The sequence below is a fragment of the Carcharhinus amblyrhynchos genome, chromosome 5, assembly GCF_965287045.1.
Source record: "Carcharhinus amblyrhynchos chromosome 5, sCarAmb.v2.hapA, whole genome shotgun sequence".
In the NCBI taxonomy this organism is placed as follows: Eukaryota; Metazoa; Chordata; class Chondrichthyes; order Carcharhiniformes; family Carcharhinidae; genus Carcharhinus; species Carcharhinus amblyrhynchos.
In genome coordinates this window covers 37,175,408-37,193,807 of record NC_137328.1, presented here as the reverse complement: position 1 = coordinate 37,193,807, position 18,400 = coordinate 37,175,408, and the positions used below count along the sequence as shown (strand labels likewise).

The window sequence follows — 18,400 nt, the reverse complement described above, 5'->3', positions numbered from 1 at the left end:
CCTTCCTATTTCTTGTCTACATGCTGCTCTACAGTGACATCATCTGAAAGCAAAAGATTGATTTCCACATATATTCTAACAACACCCAACTCTACCTTGCTATTATCTTTCTCAACCACTCTGCATTCTGTATATTTCCAGACTGCTTGTCCAGCATCCAGTAAAGAAAGAGGAAAAATTTTCTCAAATTAAATGTTGGGAAGACTGAAGCCATTGTCTTTGGAACCCAAAACAAACTGTCCCTTAGCCATGGACTTCATCCTTCTCCCTAGCAACCCTCTGCAAAAGGCAAGGAAAAAAAAATCATTACTTGAAGTCCAGAAACAGTGCCTTCATCCACCTTCACTGCTACTTCTAGGAACTCAGTCAAACGTTATGAACCCAATATTTATCATAGCCTCCTTTTACTGTTTCATTTTAATATCTGTAACGTTAATCATCCAGGAAACTCCATCTGTTAATGTTAATGAGATTAAGGGACCTGGGCAAGGTGGTTTGGAATCAAAGATTGGGAGATAAATGAGCAATGAAGCCTTCAAAGGAGAGAGGGTTTATTACAAACTGGACAGATTCCCACATGTAGGAAAGAAAGTGGATCCAAAGATGGAGTTTCCTGGATGATTAACATTACAGATATTAAAATGAAACAGTAAAAAGAGGCTATGATAAATATTGGGTTCATAACATTTGATTGAGTTCCTAGAAGTAGCAGTGAAGGTGGATGAGGGCACTGTTTCTGGACATCCAGAAAGTATTAGAAAAAGGTAAAGTCACCAAATGACCATAGGCTGCTCTCCTCTATGACTGATGGTGATTTAACTTGAGGATCACCGCAAGGAAGAAGTAGCGCAACCTTTGGATATAAATTGTCCCATTGGGAAGACACAGCATGGGCTCATGAAGGCCAGGTCATGTTTGACTAATTTGGTTGAACTCTTTGAGAACATTACATGCGTAGTGGACAATGGGGAACCTGTGGATGTGATGTATCTGGATTTCCAGAAGGCATTTGACAAGGTGCCACACCAAAGGCCACTGCATAAGATAAAGGTGTATGGCGTTACGAATAATATATTAGCATGGATAGAGGATTGGTTAACTAACAGAAAGTAAAGAATCCCTAAATTAGACCTCCCTTAATTTGGCGCACATATAATTCTCTAAATTTGCACCCCTTTATTGTGGAGTCCAAGAGGCGTAGACAAAAGTCGTAGGTAGAAGAAGGATTGGAAAGAGGCATTTACTGAATGTTAAAATGGGTGGTGTGGGCTTGTAGGGCCGAAGAGCCTGTTTCCTGTGCTGTGTTGTTCTTTGTTCTTTGAGTGGGGGTAAATGTGTGTTTTTCTGGTTAGCAATTGGTGACTAGTGGTGTACCTCAGGGATCTGTTGGGTCCACAATTGTTTATGGTTTACATAGATGATTTGGAGTTGGGAACCAAGTGTAATGTGTCAAAATTCACAGAAGACACTAAGATGAGTGGTAGAGCAAAATGTGCAGAGGACGCTGAAAGTCTAAGTGAGCGAGCAAGGGTCTGACAGGTGCAGTACAATGTTGGTAAATGTGAGGTCATCCATTTTGGTAGGAATAATAGCAAAATGGACTATTATTTAAATGGTAAAAAATTGCAGCATGCTACTGTGCAGAGGGACCAAGGTGTCCTTGTGCATGAATCACAAAAAGTTGGTTTGCAGGTGCAGCAGGTAATTAAGAAAACAAATGGAATTTTGTCCTTCATTGCCAGAGGGATGAAGTTTAAAAACGGTGAGGTTATGTTGCAGCTGTATAGGGTGCTGGTGAGGCCACACCTGGAGTATCATGTACAGTTTTGGTCTCCTTACTTGAGAGAGGATGTTACTGGCACTGGAGGGGTTGCAGAGGAGATTCATTAGTGATTCTAGAGTTGAAAGCATTGGTTTATGAGGAGAGACTGAGTAGACTGGGGCTATACTCATTGGAATTCAGAACAATGAGGAGAGATCTTATAGAAACATATAAGATTATGAAGGGAGTAGATAAGGTAGAAGCACGGAAGTTGTTTCCACTGGCAGGTGAAACTAGAACTAGGAGGCTTGGCCTCAATAAGAGGGAAGCAGATTTAGGACTGAGTTGAGGAGGAACTTCTTCACCCAAAGAATCTGTGGCCCAGTGAAGGCTACCTCATTGAATGTTTTTAAGGCAAGGGTAAATGATCTTACTGAATGGTGGAAGAGGCTTGAGGGGCCAGGTGGCCTACTCCTGCTCCTTGTTCTTGTGTTCTTGCACCTCAAGCGAGGGGCAAGATTGAGCAGTCAGGGCTTTCGTGAATAACCTCAGCTGATACGGGAATTGAACCTGCACTGCTCATGTCACTCTGCATCACAAACCAGCCATCCAGCCAATTGAGCTAACCAACCTCCTTGATAAAGTACCGCATAGTGGTCTTGTTAGTTAAATTGAAGCTCATAGGATTAAAGGGACAGTTGCTGTGTAAATACATAATTAGTTAAGGACAGAAAGGAGAGAGTAGTGGTGAATATTTGTTGTTTGGACTGGAGACAAGTGTGCAATAGTGTTCCCCAGAAGATGGTGTTGAAACCATTACAATCTTTGATGTACATTAATGACTTGGGTACTCAGGATATAATTTCAAAGTTTGCAAAAATGTATGGAATTTAAAAATGAAGTAAACCATTAAGTGGATGGTAGCAGTCTTCAGAGAACGTAGACTGCTAAAAATGTGGAGAAGTGTGATTTTAGTAGAAAGAATCAGGAGAGACAATATAAACTAAATGGTACTTTTTAAAGCAAGTGCAAAAATTGTACTCTAATTTCTCTCATTACACTTTCTATATTCCTCAAGGTTATCTTTGGTATTGTTAGCCCTAATCTTATCATATTCCTCTCTTTTAAGTTTCAGTTTAGTTTCAATCTCTCTTCATCCAAATAATTTGATTCTTTGAATCCTCTTTTCTCCTCTTGGAAATTAAGTTATCTTGTGCTGTGTGATTCTTGTATTTTGTCAAATTGTTTTGCTAACCTTTCACCCCAGTTAATTCAGGCCAGATCCCATTTTTATCTCCCCTTTTCCAGGCAAGTATTCTTATCTAAATGTTCCATTATCCTTTCTATTTTTACACTGAGCAAGTGGTCATTTTCTGAATAGTTCTCCTCCTTTCAGACCAGCTAATTGGCCTACTTCATTTGACAGAACATAGTCAAGTGATGTGGCTTTCTTCATCAGATTAGAAAAACATCTGACCTGACCTTGGGGACACCCCAAAGCACTTCATAGAAAATAAAGTACCTTTGAGTGTACACATTGTTGTAATGTAGGAAATCCAGCAGCTGGTTTGCACAGTGTGTGGTCACAAAAATAGCAAGCAATGTGGTAATGACCAGATAATCTGCTTTTGTGATGTTGATTAAGGAATAGATATCAGCAGTGACAATGGGAAGAATATCCTTGCCATATTTTTTTAACATCCATCTGAGAGTACAGATGGGGCCTTGATTTAATATTTCATCCCAAAGATGACACCTCTGACTGTGTAGTAGTCCCTTGGTACTGTACCGGAGTATCAGACTAGATTTTATATTCAAGCCTCTGGAATAGGACTTAAATCCCCAACTTTCTGACTTAGAGGCAAGAGAGTTACTGCTCAGCTAAGTCCTTACAAAACATAATCTAGAAATTGGTCCTTAATGTCTCCCAAAAGTGTTTCCCACTTGGACTACAAGCATCACTTTTTATTCCAGTTGATCTGAGGATTGTTAAAATTGCTTAATGTTATTATCCAGTATCTCTAGGTCATATTTCTGAATTGCCCACAGATCTTCCGTAATTCATCTCCACTATTTGGTGAATCTATACTTTTAAATTTTGTAGTATTTTCCATCCTATTTCTTAAGTCTAGCCATTTGGATTTGTCTCGATGCAACCTCCCCACCAAAAAAGACACCCTTATATTCTAGCAATGTGATAGGACTCCTCCATCCCCAGTCCTGAACAAACTTGTGCCTCACAGTTACTGTATTAAATCACTCTGTAGTTACTAACACTGCTAATGCTCCAATTATGTTTTGTATAACTAATTCAGATTTAATTTTTTTTGTATTTGTTGACCCTTGTTTTCTTAATTTTTAATTAATTCCTTTCACAAAGGTGTTTTCATCTCTCAATACCTCAGTGTGTTCTGTATTTTCTGTATTGGACTGTATTTCCTCACTCTTTCTTTCAACTAAACCATCTACAGTTCTGAGTCTTTTCATTCTGCTCCTCCAATACTCTCTGCATGTGTGTGTGGGGTGGTGGGGGGGTGAGATTCACCAAATTGCAGAGATAAATTAAAGAAGATCTGCAGGCAGTTCGGAGAAATATGACCTAGGTACTGGACAATAATATTAAGTAACTTTAACTATCCTCAGATCAGCTGGTATAAAAAGTAAAGATGGGGGGTGGTGGAGGAGGTGTACCAAAAATGCACAAAGCAGAAGTAGGAAAAGCAAGCAATAAAGACAAATGGGTGCAAACATGTTTAAGAGAGACAGAACAGAAGATATAGAAAGATGGAAGAAGTCTGGGGATGAGCTACAAGTCCTATATACAGGAATAGGGATATAAGATTAAATGATTGCTAAGAAGATGGAATGTCACATTGCCAATGTTGTATTATTACCTTTCTATTGGTTCTGCTCCCCACCCCACCCAAGCACGTCAAGCATGATCTTGTCCCCACCTGATTCATGTATTTTTGACGGAGGTCATTGGGCAACAACAAGGATTAGGAAGTTAGTTTTTCCTTCTCTCTATCCTTAGAACAGTTATGAAATCACTTTCTCATTGACCAAGCTTTTGATCTAGAAGAACATAAGAATGAAAATCTGAAGTAGACAATTCAACCCTTTAAGCCTGCTTCATCATTCAGTATAATCATGGCTGACCATACATCCCAGCTCCACCTTCCCCTTATCCTCAGATCACTCAATTCCCTTAGTGTCCAGAAAAATCTTACTAATCTATGTTTTGAACATATTCAGTGACTGAGCAATCATAGCTCTCTGAAGTCAAATTCCAAAGATTCAAAAGGCCTATTGAGTGAAGAATCCCAGGACTAAATTGCTTAGCCATTATTCTAAGACCATGACCATTAGCTCTAGATTAATCAGCCAGCTTTCCTGCTAAATTTTAGGGAATAAAGACTTAGTTTATACAATCTTTCTTCATTGGATCAATCATTGCACTCACCATAAGGCAAATATTATCCTTCCTTGGGTAAGGATACCAAAAATGTACACAGTACCTAAGCTGTGGTCTCACTGAGATATTACATAATTCTTTGCACTGCAACCCAAAATTCTCAACACTTCCCTGAGACTTTGGAGACTTGCAGACTATCCACTATTCACACATAGGCTACTGCCATTGTCTCCAAATGTAGGTAACTGGCACTGTCTTCCCAGGAAAACAAATGAGTCTTTAATCTCTTATAATCAAACCCCCTTGGCCTGTTGTCAGTCAAGCTTCAGAACAGTTCACGTGATCCTTTTCATTATACCTTTAAAAACAGTCCCAAAACATTACAATCTTATAGACCTCATAATTGTAATGTTTGGGATGTTTTACTATATTAAAGGCACTACATATAAGTTGGGGATGTTGTTATCTAGCCTGGATGCTGGACAACAAATCTGTTGATCTGATTGTCTTGTGTATGGAAAGATTCAAGCATGTGTTCAGTTGACAGATGGCCATTAGATTGCTTAGTGTAGCTCAACGTATAGAGTATAAAAGCTGGAATCTGATGTTGCAGTTGTATAGAACGTTGGTTAGAACACATTTGGAGTACTGCGTCCAGTTCTGGTCATCACACTACCAGAAGGATGTGGAGGCCTTAGAGAGAGTGCAGAGGAGGTTTACCAGGATGTTGCCTGGTATGAAGGGTCTTAGCTATGAGGAGAGATTGGGCAAACTTTGGTTGTTCTCCCTGGAAAGATGAAAAATGAGGGGAGACCTAATAGAGGTGTGTAAGATTTTGGAGGGTCTAAATAGAGTGAACAGTGGAAAGCTTTTTCCCAGGTTGGAGGTGAAGATCACAAGGGGTCACAGGCTGAAGGTGAGAGGGGCGAGGTATAACTCAGACGTTAGAGGGACATTTTTTACACAGAGGGTTGTGGGGGCCTGGAATGCACTGCCAAGTAGGGTGGTGAAGGCAGACACGCTAGGGTTGTTTAAGACTTACCTAGATAGGCACATGAGCAGACTGGAGATGGAGGGATACAAAAGAATGTTCTAGTTGAAGGTCAAGAGCCTCAGGGCGTTCCTGGGAATTAATAGATTCCTATCAGTTGTCCAACAAATTTTAAGGCTTACCTTGTCACTTACGTTGGAGCTATTGGGGATCTTCCTTAAATGCCTGTATAGCCTGTTGTATGTCTATTTATGTTTATTGATGTCTCCTTTTACATCCACAGGCGATTCGGTCCGCCTTGTTTGCCAACAAGGGGCATATACGTGGTGGGTCGTGCAAGGGCTGCTCTTGGATATTGCTTCGAGAGTTGCCTAGTGCTTCACGTCCGTCAGTGTACGCTTAAACTGGACCAATTGACGGGCAACACAACAGCTCAGTGACTATCACTGTCTGCTGTACAGTTACAGGGACCCGGATCGGACCTCCGGCTTGGATCAGTGTCTGTGGGAGTTTGAACATTCTCCCCGTGCTTGCGTGGGTTTTCTCTGGGTGCTCCGGTTTCCTCCCACATCCCAAAAGCGTGCTTTTTAGGCTGATTGGTGTCAATAAATTGTCCCTGAATTGGATCTCCCTTAATCTGGCTCACATACAATTCCCGAAATTTGTACCCCTTTATTGTGGAGTTCCACTAGAAGTAGACAAAAGTCGTAGGTGGAAGAAAGACTTGAATAAATCTCTCACGGAATGATAAAATGGGCGGCGCGGGCTTGTAGGGCCGAAGGGCCTGTTTCCTGTGCTGTTCTTTTGTTTTTTTTTTGTAAAGATCAAAGTGAATAATATAGGATGAAAACATCAACAGAATGGATATTTTCTGCATCTAGACTTTGGGAACATTTGAGCCTTTGATCTTGAAAGAGAATCAGTTTAGAATTCTGCCGAATTAAAAATTCATGATCTCAAAACATGCCCTAATTACTATGCAAATCAGCCAGTAAATAGGTGAGCTCAACGGCACATGATGAGTTGCAAATTCCAAAATTTGCTTTGTGCTGCTCAGCAGTTTGCTTTCTTGCTCTGAACCTTTGCACTAATTTAAGAAGTGTCTGCGTTTGCACATTAATATTTAATTAAAATTGCAACAGAAATTTAAATTTAATAACTGATAGCACAGGTTCTTTTTTAGTGACATTATGGGCAGAATGGAACCAAAAAATGGCAGAGTGTTAGGATCTAACTGAAAAAAAAAGTAGGGGAGGCGTGTTCAATGCCATCATTTTGAGGGTGGAGCCTAAAGACAGCGGCAAAGCCAATCCAAAGAGATCCTTTCTAAACGGCACCCTGATCAGAGCAAAAAATTAACCTTCACCCAGGAATCAGGGACTTCCCTGCCCTCCCTCCACCCCAACCAAACAGTAATCACTCACATCTCCCTCTGACCCCACCCCCCCCATCATTGTCAACATCTCCCTCTCACCTGCCCCCCTCTCACCCCCAACCAGTCAGTCATTGCTGGCATATCCTGCCCCCTTCAGTGCATGATCTCTTCTCTCCACCCTGACATTGTCCCTTGGCAAAAGTTGGCAAGGTGCTAACAGGTTTACGTTTGGGTGAACCTGTTGTAAACCTCACCGATGTTCAGCAAGGTTTGAAAGTACATTGAGGGTGAAAAATATGGTGTGGGAGCCTAATAATTAGATTTAAATTTAGTCAAATGCATTAAAATGAAGTTCTTGTCCTTTGTGGTTGCGAACCTTATGACGTCACCGGTGAAGAGAGGGGAAAAATCACAGAATGTGATCTCTGCGGAGAGAATCATGTTTCTCAGTTCTCTTTGGATTTCCATCTAGCGTCACCATTCTCTGAATACCACCCTTATACTTGTTAATGCAGTGCCTGTGCACCTGTCTGACCCAGGATAGGAACAGTTTCAATGTAGTAAATTCTTCTTGGAAATGTTAAAAATGTCATTTTTTTTCCCCTTTTCCTTTTTATCCCTTCTTCCTCTCTCTCTGCTCTCCATTTCTCTTTCTATAGCTGATATATAACACTGTCATTCCATTTCTCCCTCGACCCTGAAATTGCACTGGTTAAGAATTTACATTGCTGTTCCCAAATGTCGTGTTGTCGCCTCCACACTGTTATCAGCTCAAACTTGCAGCAAGTTGCAGAGAAACAGCTTGTCGAGCCAAAGGGTGTAGAATACAGCTGATTTAATTGGCAAATTCGCTTTGAGATGTCCTCCAGAAACTACTGATCCAAAGTTTATCAAATTAACATTTGAATCTTGGTTCTGACTGAGAAACCCAGTAAGATGATGCTAAAATGATAATATTAACGTCGCTGATATGCTCAATTGAAACAAAACCTAAACTGCAGATACTGCAATTACGTATGTTAATATTCCATAAGTGCATACAGCTATGCTACTATAGAAACATATCCTCAAATGTACTTTTATAGGAATAACAATTTTAAGTGGCGTCTTCATTATTATGATCTCTGTTTATTCGGATTTGCAGGTGTTGCAGTGTTTGCAAAGGAGGTACAGTTAAGATGTCTACACCATTTAAAAAGGAGTTAGAAAAGTATCGAGATGTTGATGAAGATGACCTCCTCCGGAAACTATCAGAAGAGGAGATCCAACAGTTGGAAAATGAGCTGGAAGAACTAGATCCTGATGTATGTACAGCCTTATACGTGTATATCTACATATGCAGCTTGTAACCAGGGGAATGCACTCTCATGCCTATCTAAATATACATATTTCTCTGTCCAGAGCAGATTGTTCCAGAACTTCTGAATCAACTGTCTGCCCCATTCAGACTGAAATGTTTTAATTTTGACCTTTTTCTATTACTGAAAAATTCTTCAACTCGCTAATCACCTAGGAATTCAGGAAACATTTCTTCTTAAAAGTTTTAAGTGCAAAATATAACCCTTGTTCATAAATATAGTTAAATCCTCAAAGAATTTCAGTAAATTGAAAGCCATGATCTATTTTTTTTCTTCTAGATCAATGTTAATGTGCAGCGTCAGTACTGTCGCGCCCCCCCCTCTACAGCAGATGTTGGGGTAATTAATCTGCAATTGTCAGCTTAAATCTTTCTTTTAACTTGAATAAAGAATAATGTTTGTCCCCAACTTTGAGCTTGGATCTGCTGGTCTATTCTTTTACTCATTTTCTTAGTTCTGGAGTGTATCTTATCGGTTGTATGTATGTTGTAGATTTTGAGTTGTATTTTCCTCTCACTGTTTTAATGAACAAGTAAGAGAATCAAAACTGATGTTGGCAGACAGCCCCAATAACTATTAATCTCATTTTGCATTATTCTGTGAATTATACTCATTCAGAAATGAAAAGGTGAGGTAGGTGAACTAAAGTTGATATTTATCCATCTAAGTCTTGTTAAGGGCATTAATGAGAAACTTGGTGAGTGTCTTGCTCCAGTTTCAGATCTGTTGCAGTTAAAATTAACGAGAAGATTTTGCGGTGTCTCCACAGCAGTGGAAGAAGTGGATTATAAAACGCTGTTCTGTAGCATGAGGGAAAGATAACCAAAGTAAACCACCAAAGCTGATAGTACCTTGGAGTCCCAAAAGCCAGCAATTGCTTGCAATAGATAGCCTCACTCATAGGAGCTGAACCACAGTATTTTGTTGTAACAGTATCACTCACTATGGCAGCTTCCTGCACTGCTTTAGTGACCAAATAATGTCAGAGACATTTAGAAATGATGAAACTCTCAAAACAGATTCATTCACATAGTCATTTAACAGTAAGTATTTGAAATCAATCCAGATAACATGGCAACTTTGAACGAGTTGATGAAAAGGTTAAACAGGGTTCTAGTGAATGTTTATCTCTGCTGACCTTTGAGAAAGGTCATATATACCAATGGACATAAGGGGAGAGAGGAGTTGTTCAATTACCATTGGTTGAAGTCATTTTCAGAATTAGCTATACATTTTATCCATAGAGCTGTTGAGTTGTTTACTCAATTTACAAATTAAAGATAACGTACTTCAAAAGGATCTTCAGGACAAAATTACTTTATCCAAATAATGGATAACCAACTCTATAACACGTGCTCAAAAGTAGGTCCATGGACTACTGTGGTGTTTATCAAATGGTATTTGTATTGAGGTATTTTAAAAGCTAATGGCCAAGATCCTGCAGTCAGCCGAAAAAGAATGGCTCTTGCTTCTTGATTCACTGAGATCTGCCTGCAGGTTTTGTGCAGCAGTTTATTGTCATTTGACACGGCGTGTTGACAGGCGAACAGGGTAAACAACAACATGGCTCTTCAACTAATCAGATTAAAGAACCATCACTGAGCCACCTAGAGTCTAAACCCAAAAGTAAAAATTAGATTTAAATGATGTATAGAAAGTGAAATAGCAAGAGGAAGGGAAATCGGGATTAAGTGAGAGAAATTTTAAAAAGACCAAAGAAGTACTGAAGAAATGAATCTCTACATTGATAAGATTACAGTTACATTGCAGTCTTTGAAGGAGCCTCAACTTCTGTATGTTGTTGCTTGGTTTGCTCTATGATAATGATGACTGTTGCTAGTCTCACCATTATTCTTAATTCATCAATGTTGCTGATTAATAGCTCAGTACTATATACAATATCAATTTCTAGCACTTGGGTATGCTTGTGACTTGTGTTTTCCTGTGGTATATGTTAGTATATCAATGTGTTAGCAAGTGTATGCTTTCATTGTTAATCTAATTGCTGTATTAAAGACAGGTAATGGTTATTGGCTCAACAGCTGGAACAGTTGCTGGCAAGGAACTTATTTGGCATTTGTACTCCTGTCGGGTTGGAAGCACAATAAACTTGCTGAGGATAAAAGACAATCTGCTGTATAATTCCTCCTCCTTCATATACTAACAGTATATGTTTCTGTAATTAATTGTAATTTTAGGAACCACTATCCCTACATACCATTGCAGGTACCATTTTGAGTAGATTCTCCTCAAACAACTTGTTTAAAGCAATAAAACACAGTAAATCCTCTATTTTTGTAACCTTTATTGTTCAGTGGGATGTATATAAGCAGTATGTTCAGTTGCATATGTTTCTTGTAATAGAGAGGAAAAAGCAGTTCACAGAGCATACATAGACAAGCACAAATTGTGTTGTGATGTTCTTGTGGGTTGGGTCAAGGGTTCCGAGTGGGAAATATTCCCAGTACTTTGCCGTATTCCTCACCTTTTTCTCCCCACAGTTTGGTGGCTATGGATACCAGCAAATCTGTTATTAATAACTGCCAGTTAGATTTTCCTTCCCAAACAAATTAGGGGAAGGTCATTGTGTGAACTTCCCAGATATGTTATTATGTATCAAGAGCATGGCAGTGTTGACCCATGTATTTTGACACTGTCTCCATTGGAATCTGTTTCAGAGTCAACCTTCCCCCTGAGCTGTTGCTCTGTCTTCTTCACCCACTATCCGGTCATTGGTTTAATATAAAGGTTCAGTATTTGGAGGTCCAGCAATTGCATGGAGCTTCTGACTTGACTCCGATTTAGAAGGGTCTGCACTGTGGGGAGATTCTTCATCAGTGGTATACCCTGAAATATATAATACTTAGTTATTGAGCCTTGGCAGCAGAACCCCTGGTAAAACTCAATGTAACTCAGGAAAACTGCTTTCAAAATATTCTAGCATTAGGAAGAGATGATGCTATATATATATGTGCTGACACTAGCACATACAGATATACTATTAAAACTTTTCATCAGGATATTTGCAAGAATGCAATGTAAGGGAGATCAACAAATTTATAATTTTTGAGAAGAAGATGCTGATTGGTTGGGCAAGTGGACTCTAATTGGTCAAGGTATTACCATGGAGAATGCACCAATTGATGGTAATTGGCAGCTGCCAAGCATAATTTGAAATTTAAACAAGGCAGCTTGACTCTGGTCAAGGCAATACCCCGCGGAATGAATCAGCAGAAGGCTGTCACTTACTTTGTTTAACTGAAACACACACAATGTGTGCACCTGTTCATTCTGTCTGCAAAGAACACGGACCTGACTATTAATATACGTGGCTTCCTGTACACACAAATGTGCCCCACTGTGAGCCAATCTTAAATTGGTTGTCAGCATCATTCTTGGCACACTGAGGATTATTTAACAAATGTTGTCTAATTGCGGAATCATATCTGATCTTTGGCGCCGTGTTTTGACTTTTGCAAGCATGGGTTGGTTGGGTACGGTCTGTACCTTGCCAGTTGTGAACAGTGGAAGGGATGTGCTGTTTGATACAATCAGCCAGTCCTTGGGATATGTGGCTATATACCTTGCATCACACTGGCACTGACATTCATATACCACATTACTTCTTTGTGTGATGGGCAGAATGTCTTTTCTGCTGACAACAACTTCTTATTAGTAGTTAATACCACTAGTGTTGTGGGCAGTGTGAAACAAGTAGCTTCACATGTTGTTCACATTTTTGAGATACCTTGCCCTTCCAGGGCAATCTGAGGTAAAGTGGGCACTTTTCAGAGCTAAAAGTAACAACCTTGGGCCTGTTCATGAGTTTGTGTGATATATAGGGTGAAATGATCTGATCAGGATATCTTTGCTTTGCTGTATTTCAGCAATAAGTTTGTGTGATGAAACATTGTCTTGAGGCCTTCTTTATGAAGTTGCTGATAAGGTATGTGGGACTGTAAGAATCCCAATATGTATATTGAACAGTGAAGGCAGGCTAGCAATAGATAGTAGTAGAGAACCCCCTGGCAGGTTTCTCAACTAGTACATCAAGGAAGGGGAATTCATTTGACTGCTCCATTTTAAAGGTGAATACGATGTTTCAGATTTTTACTGGGGATAAAAACCACTTTACAATTAAACTCCTGGTCAGAACTGTGATTGTTACAAGTTGGATAGCTGGCTAAAGGACTGGGGCAGTGCTCATTTAAAATCTGAATTGAGTTTGACATTCCCCTAAATTTAGATGCTTGTGCAGAAAATTGTAAGTGATGTTTACAAAATGTAATGGCACCAAAATGATGAACAACTTTCAATTTTGTTGGAAGTCAATAAACTCGAAACATTCCCTACTTTGTAAGGAATTGTTTGACATCTGAACTGGAAAGAATATAAATGATGTAGTTTAAATGCCATAAGGAGTTGATGTTTGTTAGTGTTTCAACTGGTTAGGATTGGCATTCCCTAGTGACAGAGAATTACTAATCTTTAAAAGGCATGGTCATTTGAAAGTTAGCTGTTTCTGTCTGGAGATGTCCGAGCAGCTGAAACTCCATGTTGTCCGTCCCGTTGAAGAGCTTGAGTTACTTTCAATTGGTGAAGTTTTGCTTTGGGAGTCGCCTGGATTTTATTTTGGGATGTGTGGAGAAGCATGATGAAATATTTTATTACGCATTGCAATCCCCATCAATTCAACTTATGGTCAGTAGAAACTATACATAGTGACAATTTTTTAAAAAGCTGATTCACTGATTAGCATAATTTAAATGTAATTGAACTGCTAAAATTATTAAAACAAAAGCAATTGTTCCAAACATTGAATGAGGGTTTTCTTAAAAATCAGTTAACACATTGTTAATTTAGTGCCATAATGTTTAATACCTGTCCAGATAGAAATCTTTTATATATAATTTAATGTCTTTGATTATGTATATTCAGTTAAATAGAAATATAAAGAACAAAATATATACCACTATATTTGGGTTACATAATGAGTGCTGGAAGAAAGACTTGTTTGTACTAAAAAGGAAATAAAATGTTTGATGAATTGGCTTCAAATCAAATTGCTCTGCCCCATTTAACAGTTTATTTGTGTTAAGAGTTTTATATAAACTAGAATTGGTGAGATGCCCATTCCTAATCCATAATTGCTGATTGTCAAGGTGATTTGTTGAACAAATAGCATAGAATTTCTGAAATTATTATTTTTTTTAACGACCAAAAATGTATGTATTCCATGCTGCATTACCCGGGTGAAGTCTTTGCATTTACCAGTTGATGCTTTGTTGTTTATTCTGTAGCTTATATTGCAGAGATGTAGGCAGACATGCCAACTCCACTGTCACATAAACCAAGGGACAAACTGTTAACTTTTATACCAGATCTCTTGATTTTTATGAGTTTCTTTTTGTTTTCTAAGCATGATTTGGTATAGATTGACAGTTGCTTTATAAACCTCATTCAGTGGTTTATTTAATCCCAACAGGTCAGAGTCTTGCACCTAAAAATGAGAAGGATCTGCCCTCCCACCACAGTGGATTTATGCAGCATAGAAAGTGGCCATCCAGCTCATCTTTGATAGAAATGTCCTGTTAGTTGAATTATGCTGCAACGTTTTTTTCTTTCACACATATATATCCAATTTCCATCTGAAGGTTGCTTCCATCACCCAACAAGTAGGATAGATACAGGGGAACAGGTAGATATAATATACTTGGGTTTCCAAAAGGCATTTGACAAGGTACCACACAAAAGGCTACTCAAAGAGACCAAGATATTGGGGTAGTATTAGCATAGAGGAGTGGCTAACTAATAGAAGTCATGATGTGGAGATGCTGGCGTTGGACTGGGGTAAACATATAAGAAGTCTCTCAACATTAAGTTAAAGTTCAACAGGTTTATTTGGTAGCAAAAGCCACTAGCTTTTGGAGTGTTGCTCCTTTGTCAGGTAAGTGGGAGTTCTATTCACAAACAGGGCATATAAAGTCTTTGTGCCCTGTTTGTGAAAAGAACTCCCACTTACCTGAAGAAGGACAGTGCTCTGAAAGCTAGTGGCTTTTGCTACTAAATAAACCTGTTGGACTTTAACCTCGTGTGATGCGATTTCTTGCATAACTAATAGGAGACAGAGTTGGGATAAGGAGACATTTTTAGGATGGCAGTCTGTACTAGTGGAGTACCACAGGGATCAATGTTGGGGTCACAGTTGTTTACAGTATATATTAATGACTTGAACAAGGGAAATAAATGTGTTACTGCCAAGTTCGTGGATGACACAAAAGTAGGTGAGGACAAGTGGTGAGGATGTCACAAAGAGTTGATAGAGGGATATAAACAGGTTAAGTGAATGGGCAAACGCTTGGCAGATGGAATATAATGTAGGAAAATGTGAAGTTATGCACCTTGATAGGAAGAATAAAGGAACTGAACATTATTTAAGGAGGGGAAGTGTTGCAGCTTTCTGCAGCCTGAGGGATTTGGGGGTCCTCATGCATTTACAAAAAGGTAGCATGCAAGTTCAGCAGGTAATAGGAAAGGCAAATGGAATGTTGGCCTTTATTTCAAATGGAATGAAGTATAAAAATAGGAAAGCCTTGCTAATACCGTACAAGGCACGAGTTAGACTACGCCTGGAATACTGAACAGTTTTGGTCCTGTTATCTAATAATTCTGTACTGGCATTGGAGAGAAAGAAGATTCGCTAGGTTGATCCCAGGTATGGAGGAACTTTCTTATGAGGAGAGGTTGAGTAGGTTGGGCCTGTACTCATTGGAGTTTAGAAGAATGAGAAGCAACCTTATTGTGACATATAGAATTCTCAGGGAGCTTGACAGGATAGATGCTGAGAGGTTGTTTTCCCTCGTGGGAGAGTCTAGGACCAGAGGGCATAATCTCAGAGTAAGGAGTCACCCATTTAAGACAGATTAGGAGGAATTTTGTCTCTCGGAGCATAGTAAATCTATGGAATTCTTTACTGCAGAGGGCTGTGGAGACTGGGTTGTTAAGTATGTTCAAGGCTGGGATAGACAGATTTTTAGTTAGGAAGGGAAGCAAGGGCAATGGGGATTAGGCAGAAAAATGGAGTTGAGGATTAGCATATTAGATCAGTCATGATATCATTGAATGGCAGAGCAGATCGATTAGGCCTACTGGTCTACTTCTCTTAAATCTTAGTGTTATGGTCTTGGATGAATTGAATATGTTGATAGGGCTGCTCAAATAAGAATGGGAGGAAGCTTGTGACACTGGCATGGACCAGTTGGGCCAAGTAGCCTGTTTCTATACTACAAGTTCTGTGTAGCATCTTATAACATGTTTATACTGCCTACATGTGATGTGGTTTACTGATCAAGTAAAAAGAGAAAAGACTTGTGTTCATATAGCATTTTCTCGACCTCCCAATGTGCCAGTGCTTCACAGCCAATGAAACACTTTTGATATGTAGTCACTGTTTTAGAGTAGGAATGCTATCATTCTGCATAGGAACCTCAGAAATGGAAAAATCCCAGTTTTTAGTGGATGTAAATCATCCCAAATCATTTCTCCTAGTCAAGAAACATGACTTTTGAGTGCAATTGTTTAATTTTTACTGTCAGATTAAAAGATAAAAAAGTCTAAAAAGTCAGAATATTCCTGAACTCAATGGATCCACATTGATTCCAAGTGTCGTAAACTAAACAAGATATTGAATAGAGCAGCAATGTCACATGTGGAACTGCTCTCTACTACCAGCATCACTGTAGTGGTCTGAAGGGTGGGTAAAAGACTTCACCTTGCTGCGCTCATTTGGACAATACAAGATCTAATTTCAGGGACCAAAACTCTGCATCTCCAGGATGCCTGAAATATGTCTAACCTGAGATTGAGTCAGGCTGTTTTTCTGGCACCAGAAGGGCTGCCTAACCTGTCTATTTGGCCCCTTGCACTGAGGAATGAAGACTGCTCAAACTTCAGGGCTGCTTCTATCATTGGGATCTCTCTTTGAAGGCTCAGTCTCTCCCCTGCAGAGGGATGTCCCTCCATTGGAGTTCTATAAAGATTCACCAGGAATACTCTGTTTCTCTGCTATGTTCAGGGTCTACCTAACAGGCTGTGTAGTGCACAACACCACTCTGTCTTTCGTTCTCCCCAATCCTAGGCCTCAGGGAGCAGCACCTACCAGCATGGTTCCAGGTTTCTCCAGTTCTTTGTGTCAATGAACCCAGGACCCTGAATCATTCCTTCTCCTGGGGACCTCTTATCTGATCTATGCAGTAAAGCCAAGTGTCCCAAGTATGCCAACACATCCCTTCTTTCAGGTTTAAGCATTAACTTTGTGACCAGACATTAAGTTACTCCTATCTCAAGCACATATGCATAATGCTCCAGGCTCAGACAGGCCCCCCCTTCCAGTTTCCCCTCCAGTTGGCTGTCTGGAGTCTTGGTCTGTGCATGGGAATGAGCGATCAGGTGCACATGCGCATGTACAGAAGGACTATTTCTTAATCAAAATCCAAATTTCTCTAGGCCTTTCAGTAAGGTTTTTATTATCTCCACAGGACAACAAAAACTGTGTGACATATGGAAGTCAAGTAGCCAACTATTCTGATGTGACTTGTGTACATGTACTGTCACGAAAGGGTGCTTTTACACTCCTCCCTCCTTAATCAAAAAGTTGTACCACATTCAAAATTCCATACAGTTCTATGTATTTCTTGTTTTTTTTTTGTTTATTTACAAATCTAACTTAACCCCTGGTTTCCTATTCCTAAGAGGATGCCTCCTTTCTTGATTCAAATTTTGAGAAGAACTTGAACTCATTTTGGACCAAGTCTGTCTGAGGAGAAGGTTCCCCCAACAATTGACCTTCAATTGAATTTTCCACTTCATCACACATGTCTGTCTGACCCAGATCTGAACTGGTTTCAGGCACAGCTTTTCTTGGAGTAACTATTGGTTACTCAACCCAAGTCCCAGCTATCCAAATAATACAACTCATTTTACTCTTTTTTTCAACTTTCACCTTCTGAATTAATGCCTCTGGAGATAAAACATGATCAATATGCAAAAACATAACCTTCCCCCGAACAAGTATGTCTAAAGACTCTCTCCTGTAACCAATTCAACCGATGATGATGGTGATGATTTTTGACCTTCTGATTCAACATTAGACTTCTTACTCTCACTCTGCTCTGATCAGGACTCCCTTTCTGCCTGGTTTGTTTTTCTTTTTCTGACTATGCCAAAGGTAGCTTCAGCAATCAAAACCCTATTCTGGGCTGTCTTCTAAGAAACAATTTAGCTGGTGTTCTACTGGTAGATTTATGATGTCTGTTACAATAAATAAACAGAACAGTTTGTCTGTTTGTGATTCAGTGACAACTGATATTTCTCCCAGTTTGTATCTAGCTTTTAATAATAGCAGAACGGTGTCATAGTGGTTAGCATTGCTGCCTCACAGCGCCAGGGTCACGCGTTCAATTCTTGAGTCACTGTCTGTGTGGAGTTTGCACATTCTTCC

General features: G+C 39.5%; 1 protein-coding gene across 2 annotated transcripts in view; it reads left to right on the top strand.

Annotated features, from left to right (window-relative positions):
• tmod1 (tropomodulin 1) overlaps positions 1 to 18,400 on the top strand; it is a 78,601-nt gene that overhangs the window by 10,429 nt on the left and 49,772 nt on the right. For both annotated transcript variants that reach the window (XM_080188654.1, XM_080188656.1), the window contains exon 2: positions 8,688 to 8,847. In XM_080188654.1, the coding sequence (XP_080044780.1) occupies positions 8,722 to 8,847 (126 nt within the window). In that variant the 5' untranslated portion in view covers positions 8,688 to 8,721. The remainder of the gene's footprint in view (positions 1 to 8,687; positions 8,848 to 18,400) is intronic.